Raw genomic sequence first — 26,426 nt, 5'->3', positions numbered from 1 at the left:
TGGAGTATGGGTACCCTAATTCCTTGTATTGCAGTACCTGTGAATAGGTATAGATAGTTGTGGATGCTGCCTGGATCTTCTATTAGAACAATAAAACAAGTAGTCAGCTCTTTAGCAAAGCTTCAGCAGTAAGAAGAGATTCAGATGAAGGGGTAAAGAATAAGGATAGTTGGTCTTGCTTTAGTCTCACCACCACCATATTAATTTCCTTGTAAAATTCTTAGCACTCTAAAGTGCACTGAATTGAGTCACAATTATGGTTCTCCGGATGAGAAGAGAGAACGTTTCTTTGAGGGAATCTGTTTGAAGACTGTACTTTGAGGGGTGTTTTTACCCTTATAAACTCAGACCTCTGACTTGAAGAAGAGACATTAAAGCACTTTGGAACAATGTGTTAGCCAAGCCTTTGGTACTCCTGTGTTCCTGATGCTTTGCAAGGCAAAATGGAACATTTACTCCTTGTTTAATTTTGCAGTTGGAGCAGCTCTTGTGTGGCAGCAAGACAGACACTTGGGATGCAAAGACTTTAATGGAGTGTTGCAGGCCTGATCACGGTTATACGCACGACAGGTAATATCATGTTGGTCTTGTTAAACAAGCAAAAAACCAAAACAGTAGAAAATACTTTCTTGAAATAATCTTAATACATTGTTATTCAAGCTAAAAGAATTCTGTGATATAGATTTGAAAAATGTTCGTACTGTGCTGAATATGAATCTGATGCAATTATTTTAATTATAAACAAAATAATATTCTCTTGGTTCTTTTCCCTCCTCAGTCGAGCAGTGAAGTATCTCTTTGAAATTCTCAGTAGTTTTGATAGTGAGCAGCAAAGACTGTTTCTTCAGTTTGTGACAGGCAGCCCCAGACTGCCTGTAGGAGGTAGGTGTTCCTTATTGCATATTGCTGTGCATGAAGTTGCTGTTATTGATATATATCTGAATAGGATGTTTACTTCAGTATAGGAAGAAATTCCTTAACTTAGGCATTTGAGAGGTTCTTACTGGCTTCCCATTTCTAATTTCAGAAGTGGCTGGGCAGAGAAGTCAGGTATAATTCTCATAACCTTTGTGTTAATCTCATGACACTTCCTACTGTTCACTGTCCAGGTTTAAATTGTTGCCAGAAAATCTGTCAGAGGGCAGAAGAGTTCAAAATTTAAATAAAACTGAAACTTCCTAATACTGTATTTTTTGGCTAGAGGTGCATTAAGTTATGGCAACAGTATGATGCATTGTAACCTATAAACAGTAGTCTCCTTTCTAGAAAGGAGACAATACTTAGGATAATATTAATCTTATTTAATTTCTCCCCCTTTTGAATTTCAGCATTTAGGTAAGAGACAGTGCAGTAAACAGAGAAATGTACTGTCTTTGCTAGAGACTGTCGTAGAATACACATTTTACTGTATTCTCAGCTGAGTGCTTTGCAGGTCAAAAAAGAATTCATGCATCTGTTCCAATATTTACATTCTTTGGGATTTGGGGGAAAGACTTGATTATTCTTTTTTCTTAGTATATTTTGGGAGCTCTTCTGTGGAGACATGGTGCAGACACAATTAAGTGTTAGGAGTATAGAACTGATAACTGAAATAAGAATAATCAGGTACTAGAGTCATAGATGATTCCTGTTAAAAAATGTGCATGAAGCCAACAAACTTAAAAATATTGGTGGGAGTAGAATTTTTACACATACAGAACACAATTAAAAGAAGATTCATGCAGCTTGTTCCTTTATTTTAAATTAATCTTGTAAGATGAATCTGCAGGCAGGATCTGAGGTATTTTTAGCTTGTTGTGCAGCTTTATAAAGCCGTATTCTGAGCTTCTGATACCAGGAGGTCAGTTGTGCGATGTGTGCTTCTGTCACTGGGCATGTCTGCAGTCAGCTGTGGGTGTTCAGGAGGAGCAGCCTTATTCTGAGTGTCTTTTCTCATTACTAGGTTTTCGAAGTTTGAATCCTCCCCTGACGATTGTACGGAAGACATTTGAGTCCACAGAGAATCCCGATGATTTCTTACCCTCAGTAATGACTTGTGTGAACTATCTCAAATTGCCGGACTATTCAACTATTGAGATAATGCGTGAAAAACTCTTGATAGCTGCAAGAGAAGGGCAGCAGTCATTCCATCTTTCCTGATCACAATGAAAAATGCAATGTCTGCCTGTTACAGCAAAAGAGAAACTCATGATTCTTTTCTAAATATATCACCTGAGTCAAGGAAACGTGTTACGCCTTCTTGTTGTAGAAAAACGGCTTGCAGATTATAAGCAAAGACACTTGGTTGATATTCATTAAAAGCCCCTATGGACTTAAAGTGATCAGGCCCTAAAAGTTGTTGTGACAAGGTTTCTTTAGCAAGTTCTTGTTTAAATTATCATTTATTTGATGAGTGAAGTTTTTAACTTGCTTTGCTGTGTGAAATTTAAAAAGGGATGTTTTTCCAGGCTGGAACAATAAATGTCGCTGTGCAGTTTAATACTGGGCTGTGTGTATCCATCTAGCTAAGTCTGAAGTTTTTCCTCCAAAGACAACTTTTGTACATAAGTACAGAAATTAAAATACACCATGTATTTGACAAATCTAGTTTAGTAGACTAGTTCTGTGTACCCTCACCTGCCTCTAATTTTACCCATCCTCATGTATTGTCTGATGTGCAATTCACTTGGTTCTTTTTGTGTGCAACATTCAACAATTGTTATGTTTTGGTTAGCGTGGGCATTTAACTGCTCCATGCCTCTTTCTCTGATTAAGATAATTTAAATTTTACTGAAATCAAATATATATTGTCAATATAATTCAGCCTTTGTAACTAGGTGTAGAACCTTTCTTATAGCATAGTTTTACTGTAGTGGTAGGATATAATGGCGACAGTCGTTACCAGAGTGCTCCAGAGCTGTTTACACAGTGATTCAGGCAGCAAAAGCCTCGTACGGGAGGCAGGGAAGAATTATTTCTTTCATGTAGTTGAAGTCCAACAGCTTGGGCTGGCCAGCGTGTATTGTGGTAAGGCCCAGAGCATTTCGAATTGATGTAAAGTTTTTTAAAAGACAAATTAGTCGTTTCATTCCCTGTTTGAGTAAACAGTTTTCCTGTTCTTGATCTAAGTTCCTGGCTAATTTTGTAGGTTTTTTTTTTTTCTTTTTTTCTTTCCCCCCAGTGCTAGCTTGGAACAAGCAGTTCAGCCTTTGTCTTTTGACACAGATAAAGCACCTGTAAGCAATGCTCTGTCCAACTGTTTTATGTGCTGATTTCTCAAATCTGCAATAATTTACTTCATCAGGTTAATGTTTTTACCTGAATATAAATAAAAAAGTTTGCTTCACCTTTTTGTTCATAGTTTTGTACTGTATGCCTAAAGTTCAATTGTGTAAATTACTGTAATGCAAGTAAATCATCCTAAATCTACTTGGCTAACAACCTGCAACTTGTGGATGATTTACTACTAAAACAAGACCTTTTAAGACCTCCAACTTTGAGGGAAATTTTTTTCCTTTCTATGCGTTCAAAAAACGGGCAATATACAAATATTCCTGAGATGTACCTGCTACATAGGTAATCTTTATGAAAATGTGATAGTTAATTACTTTTATTCAACTTTGAGAAATCAAAATTCTTTTCAGTGCTTAGAAATTGTTAAATTCTGGCTAATCAGGCTAGTGATTTCCCCTAAACTAACAAGTTTTCTTTTATCCAGCTGAAGAACTCGTACTTCCAGAACATGTAATGGACATTCTTCTGGTGAACATTCACAGAATTACCTTTGCTTGCTCAGACCAGTGCCACTGAAATGTAATACAGACCTGTCATGAGCATGAGTAGAATGTGAAATCTTTGCACAAAGAACCTGATAACTGAACAGTTTTTTATTACGGTATTAAACCCGACCGAAGGCGCTTCACCCTGTACATACAATAACGGTAGCGCGCAGTGCGCCATAGTTTGCATCCAACTTCAAGGCAGTGTTTAAACTATGGACTGGTGTTTAAATTGTTCTGATAACTTGATCAAACTGAGCACAAACAAGTGTTTATAGTGTGTGGATAGCAATTTGTTCATTTTTTTAAGGTTCTATATTTTAAAAAAACTGACTTGTGTAAAAAAAAGAAAAAAGCTAATATTTTGTATTAAAATATCATGTGTATTGATACTTTTTTTACCCATGTTGTCTCCCTCTAGAATCTGGCTTTCATTGACTTGGAAATTTTGAGGAGCTTTCAGATTTGATAGTGTAACTGTTTGTGTAACTGTTTCAGTGGGAAAATAAGTTGGTGCCTGTTTGAAAAGGAAGGAAAAATCAAGTACCTGTGGTGATGTGTTCTAGCTGTCATTTTGAGCGCAGATTGAGGTTTTAGTTTGCCTGAAAAGTGAATGAAACCCTTTTGGGTGACACTTCTTTTTTCCTACCAAGGGCAGCTTTTAGCATATTGGAAGAGTAGTCTGGCTTAAAAGGTAAAGATAGTAAAATACAAGAATAAACTGACAAGTCACATTTTTCATGACTGCAGTACTGTCCTGCAAACAAATATATATATCTAAGAGTAGTTGAGAATGAGTGGAGGGGTGGTGCAAGATCTTAAGGATTTCTTCTTTTCAGGAATTTTGGATTAAGGGGAAAGCTCACTAAAATTAAGCCATGGGTGTATGTAGTCATTGTAGTACTGCACTGCTGTGTATACCTTCATAAGGTATAATATAAGGTACAATCAGAAGTCTTATCTTTTAAAATGGATGCTTTTTTTAGCATGGTAAGTTCAACTGTTTTTAGGTAACACCACCAGTTACGGTTTTGGATGAGTTTCGTGTCCTTCTGTGTTAACAAGAGCAGCAAAAATAATTAAAGTATGAACGGGCCATACAAGCACTGATAGCTCCTACTGAACTTGTGCAATATTTTTTGTTGTTGTTAGATGTTGGCTTTTTACCAAAATATATTGTTTAGGGAACACTTTAGCATCCCATCTGACATGAATTAGTTACAGTTGTTCTTCATGTTCTCTATGAAAGTGCACAAGAATTCCCATCATGTGTGAAGTCCCCCATGCTCACTGCCAAACTTAATCAGATACTCAAATTTCCATATGCAGACCGCTTGCATAATTGAATTGTCCAGATTCCTCCTTCTTTCCCCTCAATTGTGTGTTTTATTTTCTTCTATCTTCTTTCCCTTACTGAGCTGATGAGCAAGTGGGTCCCTAAGGGCAGGGGCTGGTGAAATTCCAGGTGCCTGTAACACTTGTGCCCTCTCTTCTGGCCCCTGATGGAGGTAGGTCTGCCATCTGTGGACTTTCTGGGCCTTGGCCTCCCTGTCTTCACACGAGTAGTGCCAGTTCCCATGCTCTGAGCAGCCTGTACTCTGCAGTGGCAGGAAATCAGGGCCTATCTGACGTGAGACAGAATGCCCTGGTTTCAATATGAACGTGCCTCCCCCAAGCCAGAAGTTTGCTGTATCTAAAGCTGTTGGCAGAATGGAGAAAAATGAAAAGCCTTGCTGAAATAGATTCTGGAAATGCTGAAATTCAAAGGGGAGGTATATATAATCTGCTGATAGGTGAGCCTTTTCAGGGCTTGCCCTGTCTTTTGCCTCCTTTCCTTTCCTGGTCTCTTGATTGCTGTAAAGAATCTGTGCTGTGTCACCTCTTCCTGTGATCCTGTGGGGACTTCCCACCCTGTGTTCCCAGCGTGCCATATCTCTCCCACTGTGGTGTGTTTTCAGGAGCTTTTCTCAGGTGAGTGTAGGTGGTTGCCCCAAGAGTAGGAGTGGTCACCCCAGCCCAGTGCAGCAGCACAAGCTGCACAGGCAGTGCTTGATCAGACCTCGGTGCCTGTTGGTACAGCAGATGGGGAACATTCCATCCTCTGCTGCCTGTGACTGACAGCCAATGGCTGAAGGAATGACTGATGCCTCTAGAGGAATACCATGTTCGTGTCTCCTGGTACTGGAATGTGCCTGTATTGATCAGGTATGAAGCTGCTTTGGGGGCAGAGGGAGGGACAGATCCTGGGTCTCTTCCTTTTTTGTGTGTATCTGGGGACTAGTGACATCTCAGGCTGTAGGCAGAACTAAGCAGACGGAGAATAGTTAAGACACATCCAGTAATTTCAAGGCACTAGATTGAAGTTCCTGATAGCTCTGGACCTAGTTTGGCAGCAGCTTCTGGAAAGCTGGTTCAAAGAGGAAAAAAAAGAGAAGAGCAAAATGCTGCAAGCCACACACTCAAAACAAAAACCCAAACTACCCTAAAAGGTGTAACAGCTGACATGAAAACCCCTCTCCCACCCACCCTTCACAAAGGGGGAACTCCCAGTGTGTGATGTTTCCCCAGAGGGAGAACACTGCAGTTCAAGCTGGAAGCAGTATGTTGGGGTAAAGCAGCAGGTGTACTGTGCCTTTGGGCTTGTCTGCCTCTGTCCTGTTTCCCCTCCTGCTCCTCGCTTCAGGATTATGATTCCTAAACCCCCATAAAAGACAAACCCCCATAAAAGACAGAAGTAGATAAGCCTGGGGGAGAGTGTGGGACAGCAACCACGCTGCCCTCTTGCCTCAGAACAGGAAGAGGTGTGGAAGGACGAGGTTTCCCTTTGTAAAACGTAAGCTTGCACACTGAAAGGCAAGGCAGGTTCTTACTCTGGAAATAGACCTAATGCAGTTTTCCCATCTCAACAGCTATTTTCCAAATATTTTTCTCTTCCTTTAGCTGCTATGCAAGGTGTTCCAGGCTAAATATAGGCCTGGTCTGACTGCAGCTCGGCTGTTCTTGGGACTTGCATGCAGAAGCCTCTTTGACAGGCAGGGTGATGCAAGCACTGATCCAGAAACAGTTAGCCAATCTAAGAGGTGGCATTTTATTTCCCAGCCTCATCTTCCAGCCTTTTTTACAGATTATTGCCTCAATGCATCAAAACTGTCATGACATTGGCTAAAGAGTGAAAATTTGCTAGCTGATTACTTTTTCCCCCACAATGTTTTCCATATTCTGTGCTATGCTTCTCAGAAAAAAAAAAATCTTTATGCCTTCACTTTGTAGCTTGGCATGCTTAATTTACTGGAAATACTGATGTTACTAACTGTTCAGAAAGGTTTCCCAGAGTTTTCATGTTTCTTGATAAAGGACCAGCTCTTGTTCTGGGGCACTAAAACAATAGATGCTATTCCAAAGGGGAAAAGTCATTTCAAAATTTAATCAAGCAGCAAAATTACTCTATCTTTAGTAACACTGGGTTCTAAGAGTGGTAATTTCCAATTTATGGCCAGCAGTACTGGCACTTCTACTGGACCAGAAGTGGGAGGGAAAGGGAAAAACTGGCAAGAGAGCAGCTCTGCTGGAAAGGCTGAGCCCTGGTTTGTGCCCTGGCAGCCAGGGAAGGCAGTAGCATCACACATTGCAGTGATGGGAGCACAGCTGGTAAATCAACGGAAGGGATTATTTCCTTTGTTTCATATCCCCAGTGGAGAGATCTTGCAGTCCCCATGGGTTTTTTAAGACCTAAATGGATATGTGTTTGTTTTACTAAAACATACCACAGTTCTAAAATGAGCTCTGTTTAAATTCTAAAGTCAGAGTTGTATGACAGCATCAAACTAAATTGATATGCATTCTACCCTTGCACTGCTTGCGCTACATCAGTCCCATCAATTTAAATAAATTCAGTGGGAGAAATTTATATGCAGAGAGGTTTTCTAAATTTTCTGATAAAATAAGTGGAAAACACAAGCGTCTTAGTTTCAGCTGCAGATTATGGGTAATGTCCACATCAGAGTACTCCTTTTCAATTGGCTGAGAATTACAGGCCTTAATTACTTCTACTTATCAAAATGATTTCAATTCTCAACTTTTTCTGGCTTCCTCTTCTGTTTTTAGTATTGAATGAATTGGCACTTATCTGTGATGAGAAACTGTTATGACTCCATGTTCATCTGTACCCCAGCAAGCACCTGGTCATTTCCAGTTTCTTCTGGAGTAAGTAGTTAACATGATTTGACAGTACTTGTGGAGAGATGCCATAATTACATATGGAGGAGCTTCTAGAAAGAGCAGTTTTTACAGGTATTAGCAAAAAATAGCATCCTAAAAATGGAAAGATAGGAATTAGGAACGTGAAATGGACAAGATAGGAAAAAATTCTACTTCTGTCCTGTATGTGGATTTTGCAAAATGAGTACTGATAGGTGAGTGACCAGCAGTGCTGTGGATGTCCATGGAGATGCTCAAGACATTTATGGTCATGTTACATTGCTCACCTCCTGCTTCATGTGTTAGTGCAAAAGTTTAGTGATACAGACCTACAAAATACATTTTCTACCAAAAGCTTGCTGTGCAGGTTACAGATTAATTAAGCCTTGGTCCTAAGAAATGTATGGGCAAAGGAACAGAGTAAGATGCTGTTTAGGATCCTATGCCAAATGGTGAGACCCTTGCACATTCTAGCTGTCAGTATAATTTGATATTGTTGAAAGCTGTTGGCAGAATTCAACAGGAGGACTGATTTTGAATTGGTATAGATCCTGCTTGTCTATGACAGGATAAACAGAAAAAGATATATCAAGGAACTACCAATTAGTTCAAAACAAAGTAGGATTTCATTTTGTGTATCAGTTATTTGGTGAGAGGCATTTATGGATCTACCAAGCAATCTTTGTTAATGAAGTTTCATAGAAATCATTTGTCTGAAGAACAACAGTGAAAAAGCAGAGATGGGAGTTAAAGCTGTACAGGCAGCACATCATGGGAGGAACACAGTGCTTCCTGCCCTTCCAAAGGTGACCCTGTAACTCAGCAGCCCCTGCTCTGCCCTGGCAGCACTGATCCCTTACACACCTCTTCCAAAAGTAAAAGCAGAAGTGATGTACGAGTTGCATTAGGTAGGCAGTCCAAGCTTTACAGCTCCTGAATTGTGGAAGCACTCTTAGAACAGGGCCAGAGGCTGTGCAATTCCAGCTGTATATTGGACAGCTATATGTCACTTCTATCTTCTCAGATCCTTGTTATTTTTGCTACATACATTATATGTTACAATTACTGTCCCCACTCTTGATTTCCTCTTTTTCTTCTCTCATAGATTACTTTTCAGTAGTCTTGCACTAAAACACATTCAACTCCTTCCTTCATATTAATAATTTAAAGGTTTTATCCTTCTGTGCTGCAGCAGACTATTTCTGACCAAATTGCAATCCTGATGTAGTAGCACTGATGTCCAGATGTTGCATATCTATTAAGTCCAAAATAAGGCTTTTAATCATTCGTCCAAGAGATTTACTTTTTTTTTAATTTTTTTTATTTTTTTTTTTTTTAGATACACCCATCCTCCCTGTCACCCTGGCTTCAAAAATAGATTCTTGCATCCACACTGGATCTGAATGCTCTGATGCTTTGTGCAGGTCCTCTCCTATCCGTTTACATCATTCAGGGGTTGTATCAGGTCCATTACGTAACTGGCATTTTTGTTTTTCTTTTTTTTTTTTTTTTTGCTACTAAAGACAATGATGCTTATTCCCATTCAGCAGACAGATACACAGACTGCATCTTTGCCTGTAATAGTCTCTTTTCTCCATGTATATTTCTTAGCTCCCTTTCCTCCACCACATTAAAGTTCTTGTCTTCCAGTGCTCTGAGAAGGAACCGTTGTTCCCTCTCCTGTTCTTCACCTTGCACTTGAATGTATTCTCATGCCTGCCTCAGGCAATTAAAAAATCTTTTAAAAGCAGCTTTGTCATAATATTTGCCCCAGAAATGACCATGATAAATGGCAATTGCTGTGGATGCTTCTGACTTGTTGCGATTACAACTGCAAGAAGAAATTGCCTGTGCAATGGTTAACACAAGGAGAAACGGTGAAGATTCAACTTCTACTGCCATGATATATCCATGCAAGCTACAGCACATTGGTCTTAATAAAGAGTGACTACAAAATGTTCAGCTCATCTAAAAGTATGTTAAAAACAGCTTAATCTTAATGTGGAATCTTACCTACAAAGTAAAAATGCTAAGTTAATTATTTTAGTAGCATGTAGCTCCTTAATCTGTGAGCTAAAAAAGTAAAATTAGATCTGGTGACTGAAAACTAGAATAATTCAGATTAAAATTATGATTCCTGAGAAAAATATACCTTGAGTCTTCATCACTTGTTGTCTTCAAATAAAGACTGGATACTATGCAGTAATTTATGCATATTTTAGTCTGAATATAAAATAAATGAGAGGTTCTTTATGTAGGAGACCTCATGAAAACTGGCCCAGAACTGTCTTACAACATTACCATTTTGTTTTGAAAAGGTTTTAAGAACCAGTGGATAGAGTTTCTAACAGGCTGTCATTAACTCTGACTGTGGCCTGCGTGGAATGCCAGCGCACATCCACCGCCTCTGCAAACACCACTGATACCTTGCATCTGTCCAGTCTACTTTTCCCTAAATTTGGGTTGATGTTAAGACCATGCTGTGCACTGTGTTCTTCTTTTTCATGACAATGAAGTCATACTGGCTTCATTCTTTCCCCATAAATATATAATATTTATTCTTAGGTTTTACAGAATTTAGAGCCTGGTTGTTTTCTCTAGCAAGGTTCAGCATTGTGTAAACCAGTAGTTCAGAGCTTTAGGATGAGTTTTGTACTTACCACAGCCTCTCTGTAGCTGTTAGGCAAGAATCCAGCTTGTTGGTTAAGCCTTTAAATTGTTTAGGATCTGAAGCTTGAGCTGTAAATTTGGGGTAAGCCACTTCCTCACCTCAGAAGAGGGGTGAGGAGGTGGTGAGTCATGATCAGCACTCAATTAACTGGGCCCCTGAACACCCAGCCTTTAAAGGAGTCAAGATATTTTGTGGATCCATGTCTATTAAAATAGGTGCATACACCACTTAATAAGAGCAAGTGCTGCTCCTGGGTCCGGGCAAATCCTGGTGTCAGTCCAGGCTGAGGGATGAAGGGATTGAGAGCAGCCCTGCTGAGAAGGACTGGGGGGGTGCTGGTGGGTGAGAGGCTGGACAGGACCCAGCCATGAGCACTCAGAACCCGGAGAGTCAAACGAGCCCTGGGCTGCCCCCAGAGCCCCGTGGGCAGCAGGGCAGGGAGGGAGCTCTGCCCCTCTGCTTTGCTCTGCTCTGCTGGGACCCACCTGGAGCACTGCATCCAGCTCTGGGATCCCAGCACATGAAGGACAGGGATCTGATGGAGCAAGGCCAGAGGAGGTCACCAACTTCTGTTACACGGAAAGGCTGAGAGAATTTGTTTTGTTCAGCCTGAAAAGAGAAAGCTTTGGAGTGACCTAATTGTGGCATTCCAGTACTTGAAGGGAGCCCAGAAGAAAGGTGGAGAGGGATTTTTGACAAGGACATGTATGGACAGGACAAAGAGCAATGGATTTAAACTGACAGAGAGTAGGTTTAGGTTAGATACGAGACAGAAATTCTTCTCTGTGATGGTGGTGAGACACAGAAACAGGTTGTCCAGAGAAGCTGTGCCTGACCCATCCCCAGAAGTGTTCAAGGCCAGGCAGGACAGAGCTCTGGTCTAGGGAAAGGTGTCCCTGCCCATAGCAGGGGTCGGGAATAAATGACCTTTAAGGTCCCTTCCTACCCAAATCATATTGTGATTCTGTGATCTCTTTTTGAAGTAATGCTGAAGGAGAGAATGAAACTGCAAAGACAAGCCTCGACTGAGCCATAGTGTACTAATTATAAAGTCATGTAAAAGAGCAGATAGCAAAAAAGCGATATTTTATTGTGAGTTTCAACTCTAGTGAGTTGATATTATGGAGCAATAATAAATTGAAAGACTTCAAATGAATACCTGAAAAAGGTTTGAAAGAATAATTGCATGAAAGAAAATATTGCAACATATAAATTCCGTTTTGTATTTTCTGGGAAATTTTGTGCTGAAATTAATTTGGGGTATTTTTTACTGCTGGCTGCCCCTTGAGAATCTCAGGTACTGTTCTTTTGTGTCTACCAACCAAACTAAAGCATCACCTTTTTGTTTGCTGCTTTGGAAGAATAACAAAAGAAGCATTAAGCCTTAAAAGCTGTCAGTAAATTGTCTTTTTTTTTTTTTTTTTTTTTTTTTTTTTTTTTTTTTTTTTTGAGAGGGGAACAAAGAGGTAGGGTCAGGTGTCTGTTGGGATTTTATTTTTCCTTTTTACAGCTTCTAATGTGTAAGGTTTCCAGTCAACCAGAACACAGATGTCACATCCTCTGCCATGCACACCTTGAAACTCATAGAAATAAAAATCATTTAATTGCTGGATATAAATATAGCTCTTCTTCAGATATCTTGCTTCCTTGAAGTTCTTACGGTCAAATACTTCTGATTGCTGCCATATTAAGCACAACACTTGAATTACTGAAACATCTCTATAAATTCTAGGATGAAGATTTAAGGTAATTCTGACATTAATTAATTCTGATCCTGTGCTTTGCACTTGCTCTCTTTCTTTAACTAAAATTACTGTCTGTATGAATGATACCTTATGAATTATTTTCTTCATCTCTACTGAAGTTATAGTTACATCATATCATTATTTGAAAGTCTAGGTCACAGCTCAAGAATAGAGCAGAAGATTGTAAATGGCAAACCCTATACTTTCTAATTGCTTTGTTGTATCCACATCATAGGATTTAAAGACTTTAAGCTGTACCTGTGTTAGTTGCAAAATCTGTTTTGAGAGAGACTTTTTGAACAAGTGAGTTCAAACCTGGTATAAACATGCAGAATTCTACTTGATGCAGTTTGCTTAGAGGTAGATCCATATCAGTTTTTTTCCCATGATAAATTTCTCATTTTATGATGTACAGTAATATTTGCTGTGGTATCACACAAAAGGGGGATTAAAAGCACTATGAGAGTATAAAAAACACATCTAGGCTGAAGAGTGACTGTGTTCAAAGGATGTGTACAGCTTTTTGGTGAAGGGTGTGATAGCCACTGAGAAAATCTCTGTTAACCCTTAGAGAAAGAGCTTTCTTAGATATCTGAGATTTGTTCTGTTTGTGAAATATCTATACTGTGTATATTTTATCTCATTGTTCCAAAAATAAATAAAACCCACACAGGCTGATAAAAGTTGCTGTGAACCAAGCAAACACGTGAAGATGTGGGAAATGCTACCACTCCTCAACTGCCTGCCACTGATAAAACACAAGTCATGAATTTTCACAGCACGGTGGCTTTGTGCTCCCTGATAGAAAAGTTTAACTTCTGCTCTACAGATTTTGTCTTAAAGCACAATTTATGACTCCCAAGAATTTATGATTCCCACAATGAAGGTTTCTCCACCTGGGCTGGCAGCTCTTGATATTCTTTGTGTCAACACTTCCCTACTTGTACCACAACTCCCCTGCCCAGCAGACATTAAATAACAACACACACAGTGGCACACAAATCTGCAGGATTATCACCACTTCTTACTGCAAAGTTAGCAAACAAAAAGAAGAAAACGTGCCATTTTCAAGCAGCTTAATAAAGGGGAACAAGTTAAAATAAATATAAATGCAAGAGCTGGGTAGAAAACCAGATAAATCCCCACACATTGTCAAGGAGCAAGGTGTATGCCAGTCTGTGGCAGGAGAGAAGAAAAATAGCAATTATTCAGGTGCAGACAGAAATAAAACAGTATTTCCCCCTCACCCAACTACAGCAGTAAATAATGTACTTCCAAAAATTATGTTTCTGTTCATAGCCTTAAACTACCCTTCTTCTATGGTTAAAAACTGTCCTCACAAACCCAGGAAAGGGAGACAAAGTAAGTTCCAATGTGAAATACCTGAGCATGTTCCTTCCAAGGTGAGTATTCTTACTGAATTATGTAGGCTACTTACGTGTTTAAATGTGTACTCCAATATTTTGATAAATTGAAATCTGGGTCATTCAAAGTTAATGAGTTTCTATTCCAGTAAACTACTCCATGTGGTTGGAAAAAGAAAGTTAAAAACATGCAGCAAACATTTTAAAGAAATGCATTTAAAGCTTATGAAACACAACATTTAACAGTAATAATTTCTGCAATTATTTTCAAGAGGATGTAGCTTTAATTTTGCCTGCTATTCAGAATGGGATTGGTAGGACAATGGGCATTTTTTAAAAATTTGACTTCAGTTGCATGAGTGGGGCCCTTCTGAAATTTCCCAAGTGACAATAAGGTCCCAGTCCTTGCACAATTTGGAACTGGAACTCCAGAGATGCTGTAACGCAGGCACAAGCTGAGGGAGGCATGAGGAAAATGTTAGCTTGCCAATTTCAGCTTGACCCAAAACAAGCAACAAAAGAATTGCAGACACTGTTCAGAAAAGGCTCAACACAGTAACTTACTTATATAAATTAACTCCTATGCTAGTAAAGAAAAATGCAAGAAATAATTACTATTTTTTAAGGAATTTAGAAAATAGATTATTGTTGTCATGGGAGACATTTAAAGCATGTGGCTTTCTTTTAGCAAATAAGAGAGGGGTTTTTTGGTTACTAAATATTTAATCAGAACAGATAAAAAAAAATCTCTGCAAAATCTCCTTCAAGCCACTAGAGGATGAATACTTCTCCATCAAAATAAATAGTTAAGCTGTAATGTAGCTTATCTAAGCCACACTAATAAGCTATTAAGCTGGTAATACAATTCAAATCCTAGCAAGTGTAAATGAGAGAGACAGCTTCAATCCATATTGAATACTAATATTAGTAATTTGTTTATGGAAAACTGACTATAAAATTATTTAAACTATGCACATTGGAACATTAATGAGCATAAAAAATAGCATTTAAAAATGACTAATAGGTTAAGCATAATATCTTCTCTTGTAAGGTTAAATATTTCCATATGAAATGAAAAGTTAATGAAAAGAAGTTAATGAAAAGAAGTTAATGAAAAGAATGTAAACATTGCTTATATATTCTGTAAAAAGCTAAGAAAACTGTGATGAAGGTATGTACAACCTGACTCAGAGCACTGTGTTATGTTCTGCTTGGTCAGCTGCATTGTTTGACCAGCTTATTTTTCAAGTTGTTATTTTCTGCAAATACCAGGCTACTCCACCAACAGAATTCATTGTCTAGTGTAGCTGTCAGTCCTGAAACCATATTTTCCAATGCTTATCTAAAATGTCTTACTCCCAGAAAACCTCAGATATAGACCAGAATTATTGAACCCTTTGGGGGTAGAGGAACAACTGGAAAGTAGGGTCACTACATAACTGACTGTTAGGGAAGATCAGTCAGCAGCTCAACACAATTAGCATGAGCCAGGAACAGAGCTTGAGCAGGAAGATGGGTCAGGTTCGAGAGAAAAACATTTTTTCAGATTCGTTTTGATGATTTGTTCTATAAAATTTTTAGAGAACTGACCAAAGCTTGTTATTAACAAGTATCTTCGATAGCCTGTGTGGAAAGGTGAAGTCCTATGAAACTGCAAAAGGACAAACCTTATTGAGGAGGACAGAGAGAATTACAGCCCTGCTGCTTTAACAGCAAATCCCAGAGCAACCTGGGATATATACAAGTTATTTCAGAGCACTTGGAAGATAACAGGGAGACAAGCAGCAGCCTCTGTGGACTTATCAAGAACAAATCCTGTCAAATATAAATGGAGTCGGTTCGAGCGGAGCGGTCACCGCGGGGCCCGGGCCGCAGCCGGCGCGGAGGCAGCAGAGGGAGCCGGAGCGGCAGGGAACGCGCTGCGAGGAGGGGAACGGGGCTGGGATGGAGGAGCACAGACGGCCCTGAGGAACGGGGCTGGGATGGAGGAGCACAGACGGCCCTGAGGAACGGGGCTGGGATGGAGGAGCACAGCCAGCCCTGAGGAACGGGGCTGGGGATGCAGGAGCACAGCCAGCCCTGAGGAACGGGGCTGGGATGGAGGAGCTGGGGGATGGAGGAGCACAGCCAGCCCTGAGGAACGGGGCTAGGGATGGAGGAGCTGGGGGATGGAGGAGCACAGCCAGCCCTGAGGAACGGGGCTGGGGATGGAGGAGGAGACAGCATGCGGGGACAGTATATCGTGGTCAAGCTGCTTGAGACTCTGATGAATTTTCAGTTCAGTCAGCATCACCAGTTATTTCTGCTCGTGATAGAGCTTTTGGCCATATGTAAAATGTGAAAGTTAATGAAAATTGTAGCCAGGAGTCCTCCTGTACCCTGTGATAGGGATGTGAGAAGTAGTTAGTCACGAGAAATTCAAATACTTCACTTTTGCAGAAGCAAATTGATAGAAGAACAAAGAATAAGGGTTATCTTTCTGCTCTCTGCTAGTTATTTACAGATCTTGTACCTTAGTTCTAGTAAGAGGTAGTAGAAAAATCCCCAGAACACTGGTAAAATAAAAATCGATTTTAAAAAATCAGCCGTAGATAACCTCACTTGGGAAAACGTACAGGTTCTTTGCAGAATGAGAAATGATAGGATTAGTGTTCATGCTTTTCCTCTGACCCTGCTTCGGTCTCAATGGAACTTTAATCATCAGAGAACTTCACTTGTGAAACAGTAAATAAGCAGCAAACGGTGAGCTGATCTTAGGCAGGAGTGTCCCTTGCCGGCCGTGTGCCTCAGCCGGGACAGCGCTCAGTCCCGCCGGGCTGCTCTGCCTCGCCTCTGGCACCGGCCGCGGGGGCAGGGGCCCGGCAGGCCGCAATGGCCCTCGGGCACTCCAGTAACGCGCCGCTCCGGCTCCGCGCCAGCGGCCGGGGCGCAGCGCCGCTCCCCGTGCCCCGGCAGCTCGGCACAGCCCGGCCGCCGCCGCCCGGCGCGGGGGATGGGGCTGGAGCGCAGCGCCATCCGCTCCGCCGGGGCTCAGCCTGGCCCGGCGGCTCGGTGCGGCCCCGGCCCCGGCCCCGGCCCCGGCCCCGGCCCCGGCCCGGCCGCGCCCCCTGACCCCTCAGCCCGTCCCGCCGGGCCCGCGCGCTGCGGGCGGGCGGCGCCCCCTGGCGGTCACGCGGCGGCGCGGCAGCGGCTCCGCCCCGGCCCGGCCCCGCCCGCCCGTTGCCCGGGGAACGCGGGCCGGGAGCAGCAGGGCGGCCGCTGCCTCCATCCCTCCATCCCTCCTTCCTTCCTTCCCTCCCTGCCGCCGCCAGCAGCGGAGCGGCGCCCGCACCCGCACGCCCCGCCGCCATGCCCCGAGCCGCCCCGCTCCTGCTGCTGCTGCTGCTCGCCCTGGCCGAGCGCCGCGCCTGCCTTCCCGCGCCGGCCAGCGCCGCGCCCCCCGGCCGGGACCCCTGCCTCAGCCAGCCCTGCCGCAACAACGGCACCTGCTCGCCGCTGCCGCCGCCCCGCCGCCTCCAGCTGATCCTGCCCCAGCCTCCGGTCGGCTACAGCTGCACCTGCCCCCCGGGGGTCACCGGCGACTCCTGCCAGGTAAGGGACGCGCCTCAGCGCCGCCCGCCCGCCCCGCGTCCTTGTGCCCGTCCCTGCCCTTGGGTGTCCCCCGCGCTGCGGGGACAGAGCGAATGTTCCCCCCGCTCCCGCCTCACCCCTGCCCCGTCCGCGGGCGGCTCTGCCCGCCCTGCCCCGCTCCGCATCCCGCCCTTCCCGCTGCCCTGCGCCGGCCCTGCCGCCCCGGCCGGTCCCGGTCCCTGGCGGGCGGTGTCGCGTCCCCCCCGCCCCTCTCGGCCGCTCCCCCCGCCGGCTCCGTTCCCGGCCGCCGCGGGCACCCGGGGCTGCGGTGGCCCCGGCGCTTCCCGGGCTCCCCCGGGCTGCCGGCCCTGCGGGCTGCGAGCCGCGCCGCGGGCTGGCTCCCGAGCCGGGAGCCGCAGCCACGGGCGTCAGATGGAGCGGCTCGGGGCTCCGGGCTCGGTCGGGGCGAGGCAGGATGGGGCTGAGCTCAGCCGGTGCCTGCCAGGTTAATGTCAGTACTTCAGCCCCCCCGCCGCCCAGAGCTCGCAGGTTATTTAACGCTGACTTACTGGAAGGTGAAAAGGATGGTCCTTGGAAGCGGATGCTCTGTTGCATTGAATGCTAGTCCTTAAATCGTGTCTCCAGCAGTCATTTTCATAGGCTAGGAGTGCTCGCTCCCACGTTTCGGGTGCCTTTTGAATTGATCTTGAATTCTGAAAGATCGGAACGCTCAAAGTAGGGATAATGATCTAAAATACAGAGAAGCAGTAAGCAATATCTTTCTAATGTGCTTGGTCATATTGGGACCTAATGTAATATAATATTTGAATTTAATTATTGTAACATGAAATAGTATTTTTTCTTTTTTGCCCTTTTTGTCTCTAGCATTAAGGATCTTTACTATCATGTTAAGAAATTCACAAATGCTCAGTTTTGTCTCTCTCCAGATAAGGAAAAGCAGGTGCAGGTACACAGAGGTTTGTTTCCTGCATGTGTATATGCCGGGGTACTTTCTGTGACGGTGGTGTACAAAAGGCTCTGTGGGTTGACGACCATTGCTTTGTCAGTGCTCTCGCTTGTAAGTGCATTTGACATAGAAACAAATGACTTCAAGTAATTTCAGTCAGCGTTTTAGTCTTTATTTTCTCGTTCCTTTGTCATGTAGTGTCTGAACTATACTGCTGAATAGATGAAAGGGATAATGCGTTTACTGAAGACTTAATGTGTAGTGGAGTGTAAGAGTCATTGTAAAGTAGGAGCGCTATGCACGGAGTTCTCTGCTTCCCTTGAAATGCCTCAGCTGGTTCAATGTAACAATAGAAGCGAAAATATTTACACTAATGAGATTCTGTAAAATCGGAGAGATGAAAGTGGATTAAATAGATTTCTTTGGCTATTTTAGGTCTTGTTTTAGGAGTTTACTGTTTCTGTCTCTACAAGGAGAGAAAGAGAGCGCTGTGTGTGTGTGCTTCTGCACGTTGCTGTTAGACTTAAGTGTCTGAGATCGATGACTGAAAGATTAATGACCCTTTTGAAGACCTAGTAAAATGCAACACTTGCTGCCATCACACCTCCTGTGAAGTGTTGTGCCTGGGGATCTGGGTTTAATTGTTTTTCTAATAAAAGACATAGGCAATGTTTTCATAGCAGTTATGCATTCTATTAGCTAATAACAGGAGGCTCATGGTGTTACACATTTTGTTTCTTTTTATAAACCAGTGAGTAATGACCCCTGCAAGGAATACTGATAAAGAAATGAGTGCCACTTCTAGCTATCACATCAGCAGTTTAAGCGTGGATACCAGGTAGCTCTGGAAAGTTAATGTGGTTTTGAAATGTAACTTTAAGTGGAGACCAGGCAGGGTTTTTTAAAGGTGTAATATGAACACAGTACACCCATCTTTGAGGTTTTGCTCATTTTATCAAAATAGGGAATAAATAAATGTTGTATAAATGCCTTACTTGTGTTGCCCTGCCATTCAGATACCTCAGAGCTTAACAGACAGATGCCTAATGGCTTAAACTTCCACAAAGAAAGGTCATTTTTTTCTAATTCAGTGACAGTAAATAACTGTAATGATTTAAAAATAACTGTAAGGATGGATTTTTTTCATGTGCCATTACAGGTTATGAGAAAACTGTTGGCTAAATCAGGATATCACTGGGATGTATCTAGATATGGGTTTTTGTCTTAATGCTGCAGTTGTTACTGAACAGTTGGACTCAGAGGGAAATTCCAGGAAGGGAAGAAAGAATAGGAATTATTGTCTTTAAATACTCAGATAATGGAAAGTAAGTTTGGATTTTTGGGATTTATGGTGGAGCTGGAGTTCTTTGGGAACTCTAGCGTCCCTAAAGAGATAGAATTACTTTCATGTTGCTTCTTGTAGTGAAGGCAACATTTCAATGATTCTGCTCAGATGTGTTGAGATTTTAGAATGAAGACAAAATGTTCTCAATGTGCCTGTGAGTCAGCTGGGCATGGTGAAGTTGATAATGCAGAAAGATTGCTGAGAGCCAAACCTGGAGACTGCACATCAATTTTACCCCTGAAGATTTTACTGTAACTGGTTTTGATGCATCTGTGGATGCTGGTGCCGGCATGGGAAAAGAATAAAACTGACATCACACGAGATACTTCTAAAAGTCCAGAGCTTTCCTATCACCAAGTGATGTATTTTACTGGGGCAAGCCAATTCCATGATTTCATGTTATAATTGCTTTAGTAACTCATTATTTATTTAACAACAGAAATTACAGGTCCTTCTAGTACATCCATCCCATGAATTATGCATTTGTATATATCTCACATTATTTATGGTTTGAATATACTTTGCTTTGCAAACTTCAGGGTTTTTTGGTTTTTTTTTTTGTTATGGATTGTCTGCTCCCCCTTGGTAGGACATTGCTCTAATTTACCTCCATTTGTTTTCATGGTTCTGAATTTTTTTCCCACTTCTCTTTACAATACTTCTAGTCTGTAAGGGAGACATAGAATTACTGTGTTGAAGTATCTTAAACTTTGGTCTGAGCAAAGAAATCACATGTATTCCCCAGGAAATTGTACAAAAATTTTAATGAATTCAACTGCCTTTTTTCTGTGGGAATTTGACCATTTCTCGGGTTTACACTGAGAGAATTTGATGAAATAAACAGAAATTAACAGATACTAAAGTTCCATTAACTTTATAATCCCTGAATTTTTATTTTTGTTTTACTTTTAAAAACAATCTTTATTTCTACATGATTAAGGTAATCACTACTCTGTTATGTTTAATGATGTATAGAACCAATAATATAGCTTTTCTTGACCCTGAAAGTTGTAGGTAAAAATTAATTTGTGTTAGTGCCTCATGAAATAATTTCAGAGACATAAGGCACAAAGTAAGTAGTTAGGAAATGAAAAACCTTCATGATCAACTTGGTAATTTGCTTAAAAATACAGAATTGGAACTTAGCTAATTGCACGGAGTTGCCTGATGTTTATTTGATCCCATGCTAGTGCTAATTTCATTAAAAGGCTATCACATGAAGAAATATTAAATTATTAATGTATTTTAAAATACTGTCATACATGCTTTGTTTTAGTTGCTTATCTTGCTTGGTTTTTTAATTTAAATTTTTTTCTCTCTCTTTTGGTTGATAATTTTCTCTCGTTCTTTTTACTTTGCTGCTTTTTAATATATTTTTACTTATTTCATAGATTGTCAGTAATGAAAACTAGAAAACAGGTAGTTTCCAAGCATAGGGAAGCAGCACTCTGACTTTGCAGCAGTTCCCTTCCATCCAGTCTGCTTAGTGATGGCTGACTGTTCCACTTCTGAGCGAGACACGGTAGCCACTGGTGCAGTGCATTTTTGAGATAGTGTTCAAGTTGCTCTTTTAGTAGCAAAGAGATCTCTTTGGTCTTGGGGATGATTACTTGGGGTGCTTACTCTACTGGTTGTATTTCCACACTTAGGACAGAAAATATTTTTTAGACATAATTGTGAACATTTTATTTATAGTGGAATTCGAGAAGGATGTAGCCTGAGTTTAAAAAAGTCAAGGAAGGAACTGATATTATAAAAATCTGGACAATAGATTACATTTCAAATTTTGTTCTTATAATTATTTTTAGAATTTTTAAAGTTATTTTTATTTCCCTCCTGAATTTCTGCCTGATTGTTCTTCTTCATTCCCTCCCTTTTGTTTTGAAACTTTGAATGCCAGATGAATTTATTCTTGTCTTTGATCATAGTATTTGAATGTTTGTAGACTTTAGTGCAGGGATTTCAGGATTTTTTTTTTCCTTTGACCTCTGCTTTTGTATTTTTATCTTGTGTTGGGTTTTTGCTTCTTTTTTCTTTGATTTTTTTTTCTCAATAGATTTCTAGTAATGTGTTTAATGCTGAATGCAGAAATCCAGACTTAGCAAACTGCTGCAGGAAGAAGGATTGTTGTTTCTTGCCTCACTGGCCTAATACTTCAGCATGAGCAGTATGAATTTCATTGGCCAGGTTATTTCAGGTCACACTGGACAGTGCTGTGTAAAAGGACATCCTTTAATCTAACTGCTAAATCACCTTGGTGTCAGTATCCTGATTAATTCCTCACATGATCCTGTTTTCTATTAAGCGCTGACATCCCTTCTGAATGGCCTCTAGTCCTTAAATTAATAATGAATTCTCTAACATATTTAAAATGCTATTTTTCCCATTCTGTACTCATTAATGAAGGGTGTATACTTAGATTATGTGGTTATTGGGATTCAAATGTTTTGTGACATGACCACTGTGTTTGCTCTTTTGCCTTTAGTAACAGTAATATGTCGAGTTAGCAGATGCCCTCGAATTTTTTTCTCTTATTTGGATGTCCTTTAGCCTGAGTTTTGAGATACCATGTTGTTTCCTGCTGACTAGCTGTGCTCACTCTTGCAGTACTTTCAGGATGCAGAATTTAAATATTTGCACTGATGAATATACTGTGTGTGAGAAGAGGCTGTGTGAGCTCAGTTTGTTTTACTCAGAGGTGACAAAGGGGGATCCAAGTGCCCTTCTCAACCACCTAATGGGTGGTCATGGAGAACAGGAGCAAGATTTTTCCCAGATGTAATCAGTGAAAGGAGAGGGGACACACATGTTACAGTAGGGGAAGTCCCAGAAATCTAAGGAAAAAATTCCTTGCAATGATGGTGGTCAAACACTGGAATAGGCATTTGGCGTTTAGAACAGTTGTAGGACCTTCATCCTTGGAGATACTGGGCTTGAATGGCCAAAACTCCAAACACTGTGACCTGAGCAGGGCTTGGAGCAGAGAACTCTCTCAGGGTCCTTCCACTCTAAACCATTCTGTATATACGCAGACCTGTATTCTTTTTCTCCCCATTGGATTTCACATTTGCCTATTAGTCTTGTCCTGTTCCTGCCTCCCCTTTGCTGGATATCTGAATTATTTCCCTGTTGTTATAGATGTCTGTTTTACACCAAGTTTAAACTGTACCTGCATGCTGACAAACTTCCTGCCGTGCAAGCAGGACTCCTAAGATGGTAATGTTCCTGTTAGATGTCTGAAAAATGAATTCCAGGACACTTAGTTAATTAGTCACAAATGACTATATTCATATTGCACAGTCATTGTTGAGGTTTTTTTCAATTTACAATTGTGTGTCACATGGAACTTATGGGTGTAATTTGTTTCCTGTGAGTTCTGGTGGTGTGCAAGTGAAGTGTTGTTCAGGCACCTCGTGAACTCTGATCCCCAGGGCTGCAGTGGAGCTGGTGAAGTTCTGCACTGTGGCAATGGGTCGTTTCAAATAGCACAGAGTAAATGAATGGGAGATCTAGTTTCTTCACCCAGTTTATTTTAGCTGTTAGAACATCTGGTTTCTCTGAGTGTAGTAGAAATGTATTTTCAGTCAGAAATTTAAGCTTTTAAAATTAGCATCTTGCCTTGAAGCAGATAATGTGAAAATATGGAAGAGACTACTCAGCAGTTTCCTAAGCAGTCAGTAAAAAATTGTGCTGTGATTTTTGCCATGGGATCTAAACAAATTTATTGTAGATATCTGTAGAATAAATCTGGAATGATGTAATAACCCAAACTCAGTTATATGAGAGGTTTTTATTTAGGTATCATCTACACAATGACCTTTTGAATCTTTGTATTGTCTTCTCCAGTATCTCAAAAGGCTCTCCTTAAATTAGTTAAAAATAGTTCATTTTAAAGGCTAGTGAGGTCATTACATATAGTGCAAACTATTTAGTTCTGAAAAATCCCATCATATAAATGAAAGTTTCATGTGTTGCTTTCAATACAATAATTTTTTATTATTAAAGATTGCAAAAAGCTGGATCAGATTAAAGTAACTGAATAATAGTAGAAGATATACTATGCTAAGACGCTTCAGCTTTTCATGTGTTGTATTTTATTGTAGTTTATGCTCTTTGATCTAAGAGAATCAGTTTACAATCTATCTGCTTAAAAACCATCATTGTTTTACTTTCCTTTGAAATAATCTAACTTGATGTTGTCATGTGTATATTGTGTAGCTCTGGAACTCATCTTTAGTGGAGCAGGTTCCCAATGGAAGTGGAGTTGAATGCCTTGGCTCAGTGTCACAGGAGTAGCAGTAATTTCAGTAATTTCAGAAGTGGCATTTAGCAGGATCTCGCTTGGTTATGGGGTCATGAGTCTAGAAATATTAGAAGATGATTAATTAAAATTAAAATTCTGTTTTAATAGGCAGATATGGGTCTGCTGGAAACAGGGTCCACTTGACTACAAACATAGTTTGGTTTGGTTTTGGTTTTGCAGTTGCTTTTGGTGTTCTCACAGCTCACTCTGTACTTGTTAAATATCAAATCCCCATGATATTTCGTATTACATTTGTGTTCCAGTTAATCCCATATCTTAATTGAGTGGAAAAAAAATAATTCTGCTAGTTTTCATCCTGTCTTTCAATGTAATTGCATTCGCCTGTTGTACCTTTTTCCCTTTAAAAAATGAGTTATTCCACTCTTCCCTCTGTGTGCATTTAGTGAATATTTTTCTTTCTGCAATGCCCTTTCTGAACGGAGTAAATCAGTTAATGATATTCCTGTTGTTTGTTGGTCAATCTAAAAAAAGGTTTAGTGCAATGCTAAATCCCATTTTATGTACGCTGAGAGGTCATCTGTTCTCTTGACAACTGCACCAGAGGGAAGGCTTCGATAATATTAATTTTTTTTAATATACTTTTGGTTGATGTGGTAAGATGAGCTCAGCAGGCTATCTAGTGGTATGGTGATCCCCAAATGAAAGGATCCAAATTTCCTGTGCACCCGCTTCAGCTGAAAGGACCTTTTTTGGCAAAAGTAGGGCTAATTGCATTAAAATTTCTTAGTGGCATTTAAGTAAAAATCGGAAGGTAAAATCAGTTTATTACGTGAATTTGACACTGTAGAGCACTGTTTATTAAGAATCTTGTGTTGGTTTTTAAAGAAAAGAAGTAGTTTATTCAGCTTTTTGTTTCTGTATAGTTCTTCCAATTTATACATTACTGGAATAAAGTAAACTCCAAAACAAATGTTCTCTGGGGCGAAAATTTTCATTTGTCAATATGAATTCACAAAGCATAAATTGTAATTGCATTACTAGAAAAAAGATCTTGAACTGTGGTTCAGTTGTGATTTTCCAACAATTTTGTAACAAGAGAAAGGTACATCAAAATAAACATTGAGAAAGTAATGTTTGCTTGATCAGAAAACTTCAATTTTTCCACTGGCTGAGTGTAATCTCTTATGGAGAAGTACTCAGGCACTCAAAAGCTGATTTGTGTGCTGCATATGGAGCCTGTTTGAGTTCGGCAGTACATATCACTGCCCTTATATTCTTTTTCAAGTTGACCTTGGTTTGCTTTACAATAATATAGGCTGTGACAATTATAAAGTATTTTTAGTATTATATTCTGGTGTAAACCCTGAAAAGGTAACTGTAAATTCCATAGAAAGGTCTGGAATTGATACATAGTGGCTAGGAATGGGGATATCAGGACTTGGTGCTTGCAATTCTCACTGCCTTGCTGAGTCACACTGGGCAAAAACTCATAGAACCTACTTCCATTTCTCCTCTGTAAATTCAGTTAATCCTGGGTTTTCAAAAGGTTAATTTGTGAATAAATATAAAGGCTCTAAGACTGCTGAGTGAGAAGTACTTTGTAAGGAAGTATAGTATTGAAATGCCAGATTCTGAATTGCACATCAGTGATCCTATCAGGATATATTTAAATTCTAATGAAAAAAGCCTTCTTATTAAAGAAAAAAAATCAACTGCTTGGACTATTTTTATATCTGGCAAATATTCAGTCTAGCAGTTTACAGATTAATTTAGTTTCATAATGTTCTTTCCCACTGGAAACAGGGCAATATATCAATGACCAGTATTTCAAAGACTTCTGTAGCAAAGGTGTTTGTGAACAAGGTGCTCTTGAATCAGGTAAGAACAGAATTCCAATTGACAGTGAAAGTAGGGTTGTTTTACTGAGATAAGGTCACTGAATGTTAATGATTTTGAGAACTTTGTCGTACCTCATGTATTAGTTGCAACAGCAGCTGCATTGTCGGTTTGAGAAGACTTTGGGGTAGCTGTAGGAACAATAGCTGTAAAGAAAGTAGCAAGATAGGGTTCCTTTTCTTTCCAACAGGCCTCTCTTTCAGCCCAGGTAGCCCTTATCTGGTCCTTTGTGCTGGATCTAATAACGCTGAAGCTTGTTGATGACAAGTGTACAAGAGGAGGAATAACTTCAGTCAACCATGCCTACTCTGAATAAATAAATAAACTCTGATTCTTTGGAAGGAATATCCATAAGTTTTGGGTGGTAGAATCTTCACTGAGCCTGAATGTTCAACATGCATTTTAAAGATGTGTAGATAATGTCACAAGAGAGCAGAAGGTTGTTCCCTTCTATGAACAAAAAGTGCTTGGGTCCCTGAAATCACATTGAGGTAACTTTACTTGCAAGATAGAGAAGGCAGAAATAGAGAGCACCCCTGAGAAAGATTAGTAGATATGGAAAGATTTGAATAATGTGGTATGGACTACTTGTTCACTTTTATACAGAGACAAACAGGAAGAGTCTGAAGGTAATCTTGTGACAAGGACA

General features: G+C 40.7%; 2 protein-coding genes across 12 annotated transcripts in view; both read left to right on the top strand.

The window, feature by feature from the left end:
* Positions 1-4,150, top strand: part of TRIP12 (thyroid hormone receptor interactor 12) — an 81,045-nt gene extending 76,895 nt beyond the window's left edge. For all 11 annotated transcript variants that reach the window (XM_038146351.1, XM_038146355.1, XM_038146348.1 and 8 more), the window contains 3 exons: positions 476-570; positions 779-882; positions 1,943-4,150. In XM_038146351.1, coding sequence (XP_038002279.1) covers positions 476-570; positions 779-882; positions 1,943-2,139 — 396 coding nt within the window. In that variant the 3' untranslated portion in view covers positions 2,140-4,150. The remainder of the gene's footprint in view (positions 1-475; positions 571-778; positions 883-1,942) is intronic.
* Positions 4,151-16,954: 12,804 nt separating this feature from the next.
* The window catches only part of DNER (delta/notch like EGF repeat containing), a 113,686-nt gene continuing 104,214 nt past the window's right edge, over positions 16,955-26,426 (top strand). The window contains exon 1 of the mRNA XM_038145803.1: positions 16,955-17,326. Within this exon, the coding sequence (XP_038001731.1) occupies positions 17,084-17,326 (243 nt within the window). The 5' untranslated portion in view covers positions 16,955-17,083. The remainder of the gene's footprint in view (positions 17,327-26,426) is intronic.

Source organism: Motacilla alba, chromosome 9 (genome assembly GCF_015832195.1).
Source record: "Motacilla alba alba isolate MOTALB_02 chromosome 9, Motacilla_alba_V1.0_pri, whole genome shotgun sequence".
Taxonomy (NCBI): Eukaryota; Metazoa; Chordata; class Aves; order Passeriformes; family Motacillidae; genus Motacilla; species Motacilla alba.
Note: the sequence above shows the minus strand (reverse complement) of the source record. Positions and strands in the feature narration are given on the sequence as shown.